This window comes from Aotus nancymaae, unplaced genomic scaffold (assembly GCF_030222135.1).
Source record: "Aotus nancymaae isolate 86718 unplaced genomic scaffold, 86718_ANA_hifiasm-v0.15.2.pri h1tg000030l, whole genome shotgun sequence".
In the NCBI taxonomy this organism is placed as follows: domain Eukaryota; kingdom Metazoa; phylum Chordata; class Mammalia; order Primates; family Aotidae; genus Aotus; species Aotus nancymaae.
The window spans coordinates 35,589,360-35,602,553 of record NW_026988443.1 but is presented as its reverse complement, the minus strand read 5'-3'; the positions used below and the strand labels follow the sequence as shown (position 1 = coordinate 35,602,553).

Sequence of the window (13,194 nt, the reverse complement as noted above, 5' to 3'; positions counted from 1 at the left end):
TTGCCTAAAAGCCAACCTCATCTCCATTAAATATCAAATTTTTAGAAAATATTAGATTACATTTTTTATTATAAAGTAATATATGTTTTTACAGCTACAATGACTTATAAGATGGAATAAAAAAAGAAAAAGTAACATGTTTGTGCTTTAAAAAAAATTCAGAACTGTGTAAAGTGAAAAATGAAAGGCTTTCAATTTCCATTGTTATTCCCCATTGCTAATAGTTTCTTCCAAATCCTTTTTGGGTTTGTGTATTTTTTGGGGGGAGGGGGAGACAGAGTTTTACTCTTATTGCCCAGGCTGGAATGCAATGGCATGATCTCAGCTCACTGCAACCTCTGCCTCCCAGATCCAAGTGATTCTCCTGTCTCAGCTTCCCGAGTAGCTGGGGTTACAGGCATGTGTGCCGCCACAGCCAGCTAATTTTTGTATTTTTAGTAAAGATGGAGTTACAACATGTTGGCCAGGCTGGTCTCGAACTCCTGACCTCAGGTGATCCACCCACCTCGGCCTCCCAAAGTGCTGGGATTATAGGCATGAACCACTGTACCTGGTGTCTGTCTGTCTGTCTGTCTGTCTGTCTCTCTCTCTCTCTCTCTCTGAGGCAGGGTCTCTCTCTGTCACCTAGGCTGGAGTGCAGTTGTGCCATGAAAGCTCACTGCAGCCTCAGTCTCCTAGGCTAAAGCAATAGTCCTCCCTCAGCCTCCTGAGCAGCTGAGACTACAGGCACGTGACACTATGCCTAACTAATGGTTTTTACTTTCGTAGAGATGATGTCTTGCTATGTTGACTAGCCTGGTCTTGAACTCCTGAGCTCAACCAATTGTCCTCACTTGGCCTCACAAAGTGCTGGGATTACAGGCATAAGCAATCACACCTGGCCCTGGATTACGTTTCTCTACACATAAAGTATGGGTAGATTTCAGATCTGGTCGATTCCGAAGATCACTGAGTCAAGTGATCACAATCTGAGTCGTCAAAGACTCAGATTGTTTCTGTTTCTCTCTTCATTCTGTCATCCTTGGGGCTGGCTTCATCTCCATAGGCAGAGCCTTACTAGTCAAACTGGTTTAAACATCATTACTGAAAAATTTTTACAATGAAAAAAAAAAGGCACTCAAATGGATGAAAAACTATTCAAACGAGGTTGACTTTTTAGTCATATTGGATTTTAGATGGACTTATCTTCAGTGAAGTGTCTTTAGATGAAATGGCTTTTTATTTATGTATTTATTTTTGAGACAGAGTCTTGCTCTGTCGCCCACGCTAGAGTGTAGTGGCACACTCTCAGCTCAATGCATACTCCATCTCCCAGGTTCAAGCGATTCTCCCACCTCAGCCTCTTGCGTGCCTGAGACTCCAGAGGTGCACCACCAGGCCCAGCTGATTTTTGTATTTTTAGTAGAGATGAGGTTTACTATGTTGGCCAGGCTAGTCTCAAACTATTTTTTTTTTCTTTTTGTTGAGGTGATGTTTCGCTCTTTTTGCCCAGGCTAGAATGCCATGTCGCCATCTCAGCTCACTGCAACCTCTGCCTCCCGGGTTCAAATGATTGTCTTGCCTCAGCCTCCTGAGTGGTTGGGATTACAGGCACCTGCCACCAAGCCCGGCTAATTTTGTATTTTTAGTGGAGACAGAGTTTCACTGTGTTGGCCAGGCTGGTCTCAATTCCTGACTTCAGGTGATCCGACCGCCTCACCTCCCAAAGTGCTGGGATTATAGGCTTGAGCCACCACGCCCGGCCAGTTCAAACTCAACCTCAGGTGATTCACCCACCTCAGCCTCCCACAGTATTGGGATTACTACAGGCGTGAGCCACTGCACCTGGCCCAAAATGGCTTTAAATGAGCCATCTGGGCATGAATTGTCATTATATGGGTGGATGTGCTTTATCTGGAGGTGTCTGTGCCCAAAAGGCCAACACCAAATGCAGAGGGAAGGGGAGGACCTTCCCCTGCAGCTCCTCCGCACCTTCTGGTGCATCCGCTGCCTTCAGTGTCTGCCACGTGTCCATGTTCAGTCCTTTGGGTGTAAAGGAACTTTGGCTTTTCCTTGGCCCCAGTCAGACCTCCAGGGCTTGCTTGAGCTTGAGACATCTGACCTGATGGTTCCCGGTCAGAAGCCATGGCTCTGAGCGAGCAGGTGGTCTGGAGTGAGCAGAGCTCACTCTGTTCCCCAGGCACCTTCTTTGCGCATGCGGCCTTCCAGAGCCTCCGCCTGTACCCCTTCACTGACGGCTGGCACCCCTTCGTGGTGGCGGCAGAGATCATCTACTTCCTCTTCCTCCTCTACTACATGGTGGTGCAGGTAAGAGGTATGCTCGTAGCTCATGAGCAGGGGTTGGGATGCAGGGGTGCCTGACGCCTACCCGACCCCTCTCCTCTTCCTCGCAAGTGGGGTGGGAACGGGCTTTTTTTGTTGTTGTTGAGATGGAGACTCGCTCTGTTGCCAGGCTGGAGTGCAGTGGTGCAAGTCTTGGCTCACTGTAACCTCTGCCTTCTGGGTTCCAGCAATTCTACTGCCTCAGCCTCCCGAGTAGCTAAGGTTACAGACAGGCACCACCACATCCAGCTGATGTTTGCATTTTTAGTAGAGACAAGGTTTCACCATGGCCAGGTTGGTCTGGATCTCTTGACCTTGTGATCTACCTGCCTCGGCCTCCCAAAGTGCTGGGATTATAGGCGTGAGCCACCGTACTTAGCCTAAATTATTTATTTTTAACTGTGGAAAAGATACATAACATAAAATTGACCATTTTAACCACTTTTAAGTATTTGATGGTGTTAGGTCCACTCACATCATTGTACAACTGTCATTACTGTCCATCTCCACATGGATGAACCCTTTTCATGTTGCAAAACTGCAGCCAGCCAGATGCGATGGCTCAAGCCTGTAATCCCAGCTACTTGGGAGGCTGAAGCAGGAGAATCACTAGAACCTGGGAGGCAGAGGTTGCGGTGAGCCGAAATGACGCCACTGCATTCCAGCGACCAGGCAACAGAGTGAGCCTCCATCTCAAAAAAAAAAAAAAAAAAAAAAAAGAATTTTCTGGGGTTTAAATACCCTCTAGAGGTTTCCATTGGTTACTTGGTGTACTCCCTATGTAAATGAAGAGGCTAAAGTGAAGGTACAGAGTCATTTACTTGGTGTACACCTTATGCAAATGAGAGGGTCTTTCCTGTCATAGCTGAAGTGTTTCCATTTGACTTGTTAGGTTCCCTGCATTCAGCTCCTTTCATCCTGCTTCAGTGGGTCTTGGGGAGAGGCCCATTTACTCTGTACATGGGGGCAAGGGCTGGGGGAGCCTCCTGCCAGAGGGCCCTCCGGGTGGGGAGGGAGCAGCCCTAGGGGGCGGGGGCAGTCATGGCCACAGCCTCAGGCTCCTTTTCCAGGGCAAGCGCATGAGGAAGCAGACATGGGCCTATTTCCGCAGCAAGTGGAACCTTTTGGAGCTAGCCATCATCCTGGCCAGCTGGAGTGCCCTGGCGGTGTTTGTGAAGAGGGCTGTCCTGGCTGAAAGGGACCTCCAGCGCTGCCGGAACCGTAGGGAGGAGTAAGTGGCTATCTTCAGCCCTCCAGCCCCCAACGGGCCCCCCATTCCTCCAGCTCCCTTTCAGGCCCGGGGGTCAGGAGGCTTTGGATGCTGCGGACCCTCAGTAGGTAGAGGCACACTCCTAATAGACATAACTCTAGCTGCCACCTAGATTCAGGTGTGGGGCCGGCCGCAAGTGTGTATGATTGGAAAGGACTCAGACAAAATAGAACAGTAACTTGTGCAAATCTTCCCACAACGTAGGATTGTGTGGTGTCCTGCTTAGGCTCTTCTTGGCCTTTTTGGGAGGCCCTTTGCAAGTATTAGGGCCCCAGTAAGCTCACCTCTGCTACCATACACTCAGTGTCCACTGTGTGGTAGGCAGGATGTATTCACCTAGGGACTCATCATCAGAATTGATGAAGGTGGGTGTTATCATCACCCCATTTAACAAAGACATTGAGGGCAGGGTGTGGTGGCTTATGACTGTAATTCTAGCAATTTGGGAGGCCAAGGTGGGTGGATCACTTGAGATCAGGAGTTCGAGACCAGCCTGGCCAATGTGGTGAAACCCCGTCTCTAATAAAAATATAAAAATTAGCTGAGCATGGTGGCACACGCCTGTAGTCCCAACTACTTGGGAGGCTGAGGCAGGAGAATGACTTGAACCCAAAAAGCGGAGTTTGCAGTGAGCCGAGATTGCTCCGCTGCACTCCAGCCTGGATAACAGAGGGAGACTGAGTCTCAAAAAAAAAAAAAAAACAAAGGACAAAGACATTCAGGCTCGGAGAGGTCATGTGACTTCCCCAAGGCCACGCAGCTAAAATGCAGCAGAGAAGTGATTTAAGCCTGGATTGTGTAGCTCCAGAGTCCCCTCCCTTGCTTGAAGTCATTGGGTTTCTTGCCTCACTCATTTATTTTATAGATATAGCTAACATGTATAGAGTTATTGCTGAATGTCATACATTTTCATAAAAACACCTCATTACAAGCACTATCTCAACTACTTGAATCCTCCTGAGACCTCTAAGAGATGATTTTATCATCATACTTTTTTTTTTTTTTTTGAAACGGAGTCTTGCTCTGTCACCCACACTGGAGTACAGTCTACCTCCTGGGTTCAGGCCCCTCTTCTGCCTCAGCCTCCCAAGTAGCTGGGATTACAGGCGCTCACCACCACGCCCAGCTAAATTTTGTATTTTTAGTAGAGATGGCATTTCACCATGTTAGTCAGGCTGGTCTCGAACTCCTCACCTCAGGCGATCCACCCGCCTTGGCCTCCCAAAGTGCTGGGATTACAGGAGTGAGCCATCTTGCCCAGGCTATTATTTTTTTTATATATAGAGACAGGAGTCTCACATTGTTGCCCAGGCTGATCTCGGACAACTGGGGTCAAGTAATCTTCCTGCCTCAGCCTCCCAATGTGCTGAGATTGCAGGCATGAGCCACTGCACCTGGCCTCAAATTTTATTTAGTGGGTACATGTACAGGCTTGTTACATGGATATGTTGCGTGATGCTGAGGTTTGGGGTGCGAATGACCTCGATACCCAGGTAGTAAGCACAGTACCCAGTGGTTAGTTTTTCAGCCCTTGCCTGCCTCCCTCCCTGCCAGTCTTGTAGTCCCAGTGTCTATTGTTACCATCTTTATGTCCGTGAGTCCCCAGTGTTTAGCTCCCACTTATAAGTGAGAACATGTAGTATTTGATTTTCTGTTCCTGTGTTAGTTCGCTTAGGATAGTGGCCTCTAGCTGCATCCATGCAGCTGCAAAGGACGTGGTTTTGTTCTTTTTTGTGGCTGCAAAGTTTTTCACTTAACAAAAAATACCATATGGCTTCATAAAACTTTTAAAAACAAATTGTAAAAAAAAATGTCTTGAGTCCAACATCCCAGAGAAAACCACATGTTGGTTGGTCGGCTGCCATCTTGCTGATGATGGTCACAGCTCACTATAGCTTCAAACTCCTGAACTCAAGTGATCCTCCTGCCTCAGCCTCTTGAGTAGCTACGACTACCAGTGCACACCATGAACCTCAACCACCATTATCATCTTTGTCACCATCACCATCATCTTCACCATCATCACAGTCATCATCATCACTGTCACACCACAGTTACCAGCAGCATCATCATCACCATCATCATCATCACCACCACCTACCTGGGGGAACTGGGACAGCCCTCTCTCCCAGACCTATTTCTGGACCTGATGGCCGATGAGATGATGATAAAACTAATCCCACATCCTGAAATGCTGATAAGGCTAATCTTGCATCCAGATGAGTTCTGTCTAAACTGCTCAGGGTCTCTGAGACCCAGCCTTCCCGTTTTGGTCCCACAGAGGCATCAGCTTCAGTGAGACAGCAGCAGCTGACGCTGCCCTCGGCTATATCATTGCCTTCCTGGTACTCCTGTCCACGGTGAAGCTTTGGCATCTGCTCAGGTTGAATCCCAAAATGAACATGATCACAGCAGCCCTACGCCGTGCCTGGGGTGACATTTCGGGCTTTATTATTGTCATCCTTACCATGCTTCTGGCTTACTCCATCGCGGTAAGTGTCTGCTTTGGGAAAAGCTCTGGGCTGATTCTGTGGTAGCCAAGGCTAATTGGTAGTGGGAAGTGGACAGTTAGGGTTAGGGAAACCCCGGGAACCCAAGGAAGGTGGTGGCTTTTCTGAGTACAGGGTCTCTTAGCTGTGAGCTCATGCACCAGTCAACTCAAATGGCAAAGGCTGGAGAGCTCAGGTGGATAGGGTGAGGAAGCTCTAGTGCTGAAAGGGTCCAGGTTCAGGAAGAATTCCTTTCTGCATCTAGAGGCCTCCTGGATGTGTCAGTTCTCCTGGCTTCCCAACTGGTCAGAAGGCACAGGGCTAACACCCAGACATACACAGAGCACTTGGGAGGCCAAGGCAGGTGGATCACCTTAGGTCAGGAGTTCAAGGCCAGCCTGACCAACATCACGAAACCCTGTCTCTACTAAAAATATGAAAATTAGCAGGACATGGTGGTGCATACCTGTAATCCCAGCTACTTGTGAGGCTGAGACAGGAGAATCGCTTGAACCTGTGAGGCAGAGTTTGCAGTGAGCCGAGATCATGCTGTTGCACTCTAGCCTGGGTGACAGAGTGAGACTCTGTCTCAAAAAAAAACAAGGTGGGGGCTGGGTGCAGTGGCTCACACCTGTAATCCCAGCAGTCTGGGAGGCCAAGGTGGGCAGATTACCTAAGATCAGAAGTTTGAGACCAGCCTGATAAACATGGAGAAACCTCATCTCTACTAAAAACACAAAATTAGCTGGGCGTGGTTGCGCATGCCTGTAATCCCAGTTACTTGGGAGACTGAGGCAAGAGAATTGCTGGAACCCGGGAGGCAAAGGTTGAGGTGAGCTGAAATCATGCCATTGCACTCCAGCCTGGGCAACAAGAGCAAAACTCCATCTCAAACAAACAAACAAAACAAGTTGTGTACACACATCCACTTGCACACCGCTGTAGGTACAGTAACTTGATCAACGCAGCCACAACAGTGGCTGACACAGACCACCCACTCGACTGTAAAGCAGCAGGCTTTGTGGGTCTTGGTGGCCTCCTTCCCTGTTCATGAAGATTCTTTTCATGACAGTCGAACTTAATATTTGGTTGGAAACTCCGTTCCTACAAAACCCTCTTTGATGCGGCAGAGACGATGATCAGCCTTCAAATGGGAATCTTCAACTACGAAGAGGTAACGGGATGAGGGTACGGAGGCTGCCATCTACACTGAGCCTCTGTGAAGATTAGAAAAAGCACTCCCTGTCCTCCCCACCCTGTGCCATCCCTTGGGCCGATGGCCTGGCAAGCACCGGGCAAGTTTAGACAGACAGAAATGTCCCCCTCCCCTAGGTGGACACCCCTGCTAGAGCCCATAGCTTGCCCTCGGGACCCCAGCTCACAGAGGAACATCAGGTGCTGGGTACTCAGGGGAGGGTTGTGCAGGGGTCTCCCAAACGAAACTCCCCCTGCCCTGGGCAGAAATAGCAGCCGTCTTTGGAGGTGGCAGCCATGGAAAGTAAGGGGCTGCCCGTTCCCTCCCTTGCCTAGCCTCAGCCCCAGGCAGAAGGAACCTTCCTGGCTTCAAGCTCTGCCTAGCTCTGAGGACTGTTTTCCTTCTGAGGGTTCCCAGTGGGAGAGGTGGCTGCTGGGAGCCAGGATACTGGATGACCCTGGCTGGCTTGCCTTCCTTCCTTCCCTCCCTTCCCTCCCTTCCCCCCACCTTCTTTCTTTCTTGATGGAGTCTCATTCTTGTCACCCAGGCTGGAGTGCAAAGGCATGATCTCGGCTCACTGCAACCTCTGCCTCCTGGGTTCAAGTGATTCTCCTGCCTTAGCCTCCTGAGTAGCTGAGATTACAGGTGCCCGCCAGCACAATCTGCTAATTTTGTATTTTTAGTAGAGATGGGATTTTATCATGTTGGCCAGGCTGGTCTCCAACTCCTGACCTCAGGTGATCCGCCCACCTCAGCCTCCCAAAGTGCTGGGATCACAGGCATGAGCCACCACGCCCGGCTGACCCTGCTTTTCTTTCTGACAGGTCCTGGACTATAGCCCAGTGCTTGGCTCCTTCCTCATTGGGTCCTGCATCGTTTTTATGACATTCATGGTGCTGAACCTGTTCATCTCTGTCATCCTGGTGGCCTTCAGTGAGGAGCAAAAATGCTATCAGGTGAGTGGCTTTGGTCTATTCATCATCAGTCATTGACCCTGAACTATGAAGAAGCTGGAGGAGCGTTAGACTTTAGGGGGACTGGAGAGATCACTGTAGCTCAGAGCCCTCATTTCACAGGAGGGGAACCTGAGGCACAGGTAAAGGACATTAATTCTCCAAAATCACAAGCTAGTGAGAGGTAGAGCTGGGACCAGAGCCAGGTCTCCTGATTCCCAATTTGGACTCTGTTCACAATATCAGTGACGTCCACCCTGAGTATACCTTAGAATCACCTGGGGCCTTTTAGAAACAACTACTGCCTCACCAGAGACCAATACCAGCAGAGACCAATACCACCAGAGACCAATACCAGCAGAGACCAATACCACCAGAGACCAATACCAGCAGAGACCAATACCACCAGAGACCAAGACCAGCAGAGACCAATACCAGCAGAGACCAATACCACCAGAGACCAATACCAGCAGAGACCAATACCAGCAGAGACCAATACCACCAGAGACCAATACCAGCAGAGACCAATACCACCAGAGACCAATACCAGCAGAGACCAATACCAGCAGAGACCAATACCAGCAGAGACCAATACCACCAGAGACCAATACCAACAGAGACCAATACCACCAGAGACCAATACCACCAGAGACCAATACCAGCAGAGACCAATACCAGCTGACACCAGCACCAACAGAGAACAATACCAATAAACACCAACACCACCTGAGACCGACACCACCAGAGACCGACATCACCGCTGACCAATACCTCCAGACACCAATACTATCAGAGACTAATTCCAACAGAATCTCTGGGGGAATGACTCAGGCTTTGGTATATTTGAAATCTCTTTGAGTAATTTTTTTTTTGAGATGGAGTTTTCGTTCTTGTTGCCTAAGCTGGAGCACAATGGCACCATCTCAGCTCACTACAACCTCCATCTCCCAGGTTCAAGTGATTCTTCTGCCTCAGCCTCCCAAATAGCTGGGATTACAGGTGCCTACCACCACACTCAGCTAATTTTTTTATTTAGGACAGACAGGGTTTCACCATGTTGGTCAGGCTGGTCTTGAACTCCTGACCTCAGTTGATCTACCCATCTCGGTCTCCCAAAGTGCTGGGATTACAGGCATGAGCCACCATGCCCAGCCCTCTCTTTGGGTAATTTTAATGTTAATGAATGAACAGCCAAGGTTGAGAACCCATTCTACACTCCAAAACCTCAGCCCATGTCATCATGGCTCCAAGGACAATGAGCTGGGTACTCACGATCAATCTCCCCACCGTGGAAGAGTGGATCGACCTCTCACCCCCTGCAGGAAGAGGGATATGAACACACAGACAGCAGGTTAATAACGGCCACCAGCCCCATCTACAGAGCGCTCCCTTCACAATGGAAGCTGTGCTGAAGACTTCACACATTGTATTTAGTCCTCAAAACAACTCTGTGAAGTAGACGTAATTATTCACATCTTACAGAGAAGGAAACCAAGGCTCACAGAGTTGAAATCATTTACCTAAGGATCACAGAGCTAGACTGTAGGAAAGGTGGGATTTCAACCTGGGTCTGTCTGACTTGGATGAATGGTTTCGTTTTGTTTTTTTCCTGCCCTTCTAGAGGTGTGGCTGTATGAAGGGTGACATATTATGCAGCTCACCCTTCCTGTCCCAGTTGAAAAGATTCTTTCAATCTATATGCCCCTGCCGGGTGTGGTGGCATACACCTGTACACCTAGCTACACAGGAGGCTGAGGTGGGAGGGTCACCTGAACCCAGGAGGTAGAGGCTGCAGTGAGCTGGGATCATGCCACCGCACTCCAGCTTGGGTGACAGAGCAAGATCCTGTCTCAAAAGGAAAAAAAGAAAAATCTGCATGCCTAACAAACCCTTATGACACTCTTTTTGATTTTTTTCCATTTCAATTTAAAAGTGACACTTTGGTATTGTTGTTTTTCTCAGTAGCAAAAGATTTCATAAAGGTGACATACTCCATCATGTTAAATAATCATTATTTAAGAGTTGTTTTTCCTGGAAACCAGGAAATTATTGCCCACAGGATTAAAGAATGTGAAGAATGCTGCCCCTCCTCTGTTGCTACATGGTCTCTGATACACTTGTAACTTGTGTCCAGGATCCGTGTCTGGAAAGGAAAACACAAATTTTTATTTCTACGAAACTCTCACGTGACACAGAACACTTTTGTGACCACACATCAAGCAATTGTCCAGCAGACACCAGCTGGGTATCTTACACCAATTGGGCATCCCTAATCCGAAAATCAGGAGTTCAGAATGCTCTGAAATCCAAAATTGTTTGCATGCTGACATGAGGTCACACATGGAAAATTCCACACATAACTACTTAATACAAAGTTTGCTTCATGCACAAAATTGTTGAAAATACTGAGCCAGTGTTCACTTCAGCAGCACATATGCTAAAGATGGAATGATACAGAGAAGATTAGCATGCCCCCTGTGCAAGGAGGATAGGCAAATTCATGAAATGTTTCATATTTTTAATATAATTTTAAAATTAAAAAAAAATACTGGGCCAGGTGCAGTGGCTCATGTCTGTAATCCCAGCACTTTGGGACACCAAGGTGGGCCGATCATGAGGTCAGGAGTTCGAGACCAGCCTCGCCAACATAGTGAAACCCCGTCCCTACTAAAAAATACAAAACTTAGCCAGGCGTGGTGGCACGCATCTGTAGTCCCAGCTACTCGGGAGGCTGAGGCAGGAGAATCGCTTGAATCCGGGAGGCAGAGGTTGTGGTGAGCCAAGATCTCGCTACTGCACTCCAGCCTGGATGACAGAGTGAGACTCTGTCTCAAAAAAAAAATTATTTGTAGAGATGGGATCTTACTATGTTGCCCAGGATTAACCCACACTCCTAGGATCAAGCAGCACTCTCACCTTGGCCTCCCCAAATCCCGGGATTACAGGTATGAACCCTGTGCTCAGCCTGTACTTAAATTCTTAACAGCCTCTGTTGGGGTGGTAGAGGGCATTTTCGCACCAGTTTACTGAACGTGCCTGTTTGGCATCTACATCCCTTATGTGAAATCTGCCATTCCTGTTTCCTAGAAGTTCTTGGTTTGCTTTAAGTCACTCTTAAATATGTATGTACGGTTGAGAAGCGTGGGAAAGCCGGAGAGAAACACCTATTTAGTTTTTCATTCCCAGTACTTCCTCCCATACCAGGCTAGGCCAGGAGGTAAACAGAGCAAGCAGAAGGAATAATAGTAAAGAACTAAAGGGCCTGGTGCGGTGACTCGCCCTTGTAATCCCAGCACTTGGGGAGGCTGAGGAGGGTGAATCACCTGAACTCAGGAGTTTGAGACCAGCCTGGCCAACATGGTAAAACCTCGTTTCTACCACAAATAGAAAAATTAGCTGGCATGGCATGGTAATGGTTGCCTGTAATCCCGTCTTCTCCGGAGGCTGAGGCAGGAGAATCTCTGGAATCTGTGAGGCAGAGGCTGCAGTGAACCTAGATTGAGCCACTGCACTCCAGCCTGGACGACAGAGCTAGACTCTGTCTCATTTAAAAAAAAAAAAAAAGATGAAAGAAGGAACCACCACCAACACTCTGACCTAGAGGAAAAGGGGAGACCCTCATCTCAGAAGGGGGCCCACGTGCTGCCAGTGCTGCTTAACTGCAGGGTCAGCTGCCCAGCTGAGGCTTACTCTGCACTGGCTTGGGAAGTTGAAATGTTGCAGTGAAAACCCAGTCATCCTCAACAGACAGGAGGAGGGAGCTCGCTGAGGATCAAGGATGGAGCACACATCCCTAGGATTCCCAGAGGGAGGCCTTCCCATCCTAAAACAGCTCCGCACAGTGAAGTGACCTAGGCTGGGAGCAGACTGGACAATAAAACTGTGTTTTCGGCTGGGCGTGATGCAGTGGCTCACGCCTGTAATCTCACCACTTTGGGAGGCTGAGGCAGGTAGATTACTTGATGCCAGGAGTTTGAGACCAGCCTGGCCAACATGGTGAAACCCCATCTCTACTAAAAATACAAAAATTAGCCAGGTGTGGTGGCACACACCTGTAATCCCAGCTACTCAGGAGGCTGAGGCAGGAGAATCACTTGAACCCAGGAGGTGGAGGTTGCAGTGAGCCGAGATTACGAGACTGCACTCCAGCCTGGGCAACAGAGGGAGACCTAAAATAAAATTAAAGTAAGTGAAATTAAATTAAATTTAAAAGAATGTTTTCCTCTTAGGAAAAAAAGCCCCCAAAGAGGATGGTTCTATGTACATTGCTTGGTTCTTTCTCTCTTGCAGCTGTCGGAGGAAGGAGAGATTGTAGATTTACTGCTGATGAAAATACTGAGTTTCCTGGGCATTAAATGTAAGACAGAGGAGCCTGGAAGCAGCAGGGAGCAGCCAGGATCACTGTCCCAGACTCGCAGCTCTCAACCAGCACAAGCTTTGCCCAAGGTCTAAGCTGTTCATCTACACAGCATCGTCTATGAGTGGGGACGCCAAGGGCCTTGGGCCTGCGCTTATCAGCAACTCTATAGTCTCTCTAGGTCATAGCTTCTGTGTCCATTGAAGAGTTACCAAGCCCAGCAAGTAAAAATATTAGAATTACAGAGACATATATAAAACTGCCAGTGCTATGAGAGCTTCTTTGTTCAAATGTATTTCCTCTTACTAGAAATAAAACAAATGCTACATGGAATTTGAAAAAAACTGTTGGTGGGAGTGTAAATTAGTTCAACCATTGTGGAAAACAGTGTGGCGATTCCTCAAGGATCTAGAAATAGAAATTCCATTTGACCCAGCAATCCCATTACTGGGCATATATCCAAAGGATTATAAATCGTTCTACTATAAGGACACATGCACACGAATGTTCATTGCAGCACAGTTTACAATAGCAAAGACCTGGAACCAACCCAAATGCCCATCGATGATAGACTGGACAGGAAAAATGTGGCACATATACACCATGGA

At 48.2% G+C, this 13,194-nt stretch overlaps 1 protein-coding gene and 1 non-coding gene across 3 annotated transcripts in view; both read left to right on the top strand.

The window, feature by feature from the left end:
* Window positions 1-12,928, top strand: part of LOC105726514 (polycystin-1-like protein 2) — a 99,179-nt gene extending 86,251 nt beyond the window's left edge. For both annotated transcript variants that reach the window (XM_064382956.1, XM_064382957.1), the window contains exons 38-43: window positions 2,180-2,307; window positions 3,393-3,553; window positions 5,874-6,084; window positions 7,154-7,255; window positions 8,101-8,232; window positions 12,520-12,928. In XM_064382956.1, the coding sequence (XP_064239026.1) occupies window positions 2,180-2,307; window positions 3,393-3,553; window positions 5,874-6,084; window positions 7,154-7,255; window positions 8,101-8,232; window positions 12,520-12,681 (896 nt within the window). In that variant the 3' untranslated portion in view covers window positions 12,682-12,928. The remainder of the gene's footprint in view (window positions 1-2,179; window positions 2,308-3,392; window positions 3,554-5,873; window positions 6,085-7,153; window positions 7,256-8,100; window positions 8,233-12,519) is intronic.
* LOC135277351 (U6 spliceosomal RNA) lies at window positions 10,643-10,749 on the top strand. Its single transcript, XR_010344965.1, has one exon. It is a non-coding gene; the product is annotated as a U6 spliceosomal RNA (small nuclear RNA).
* Window positions 12,929-13,194: the final 266 nt, after the last annotated feature.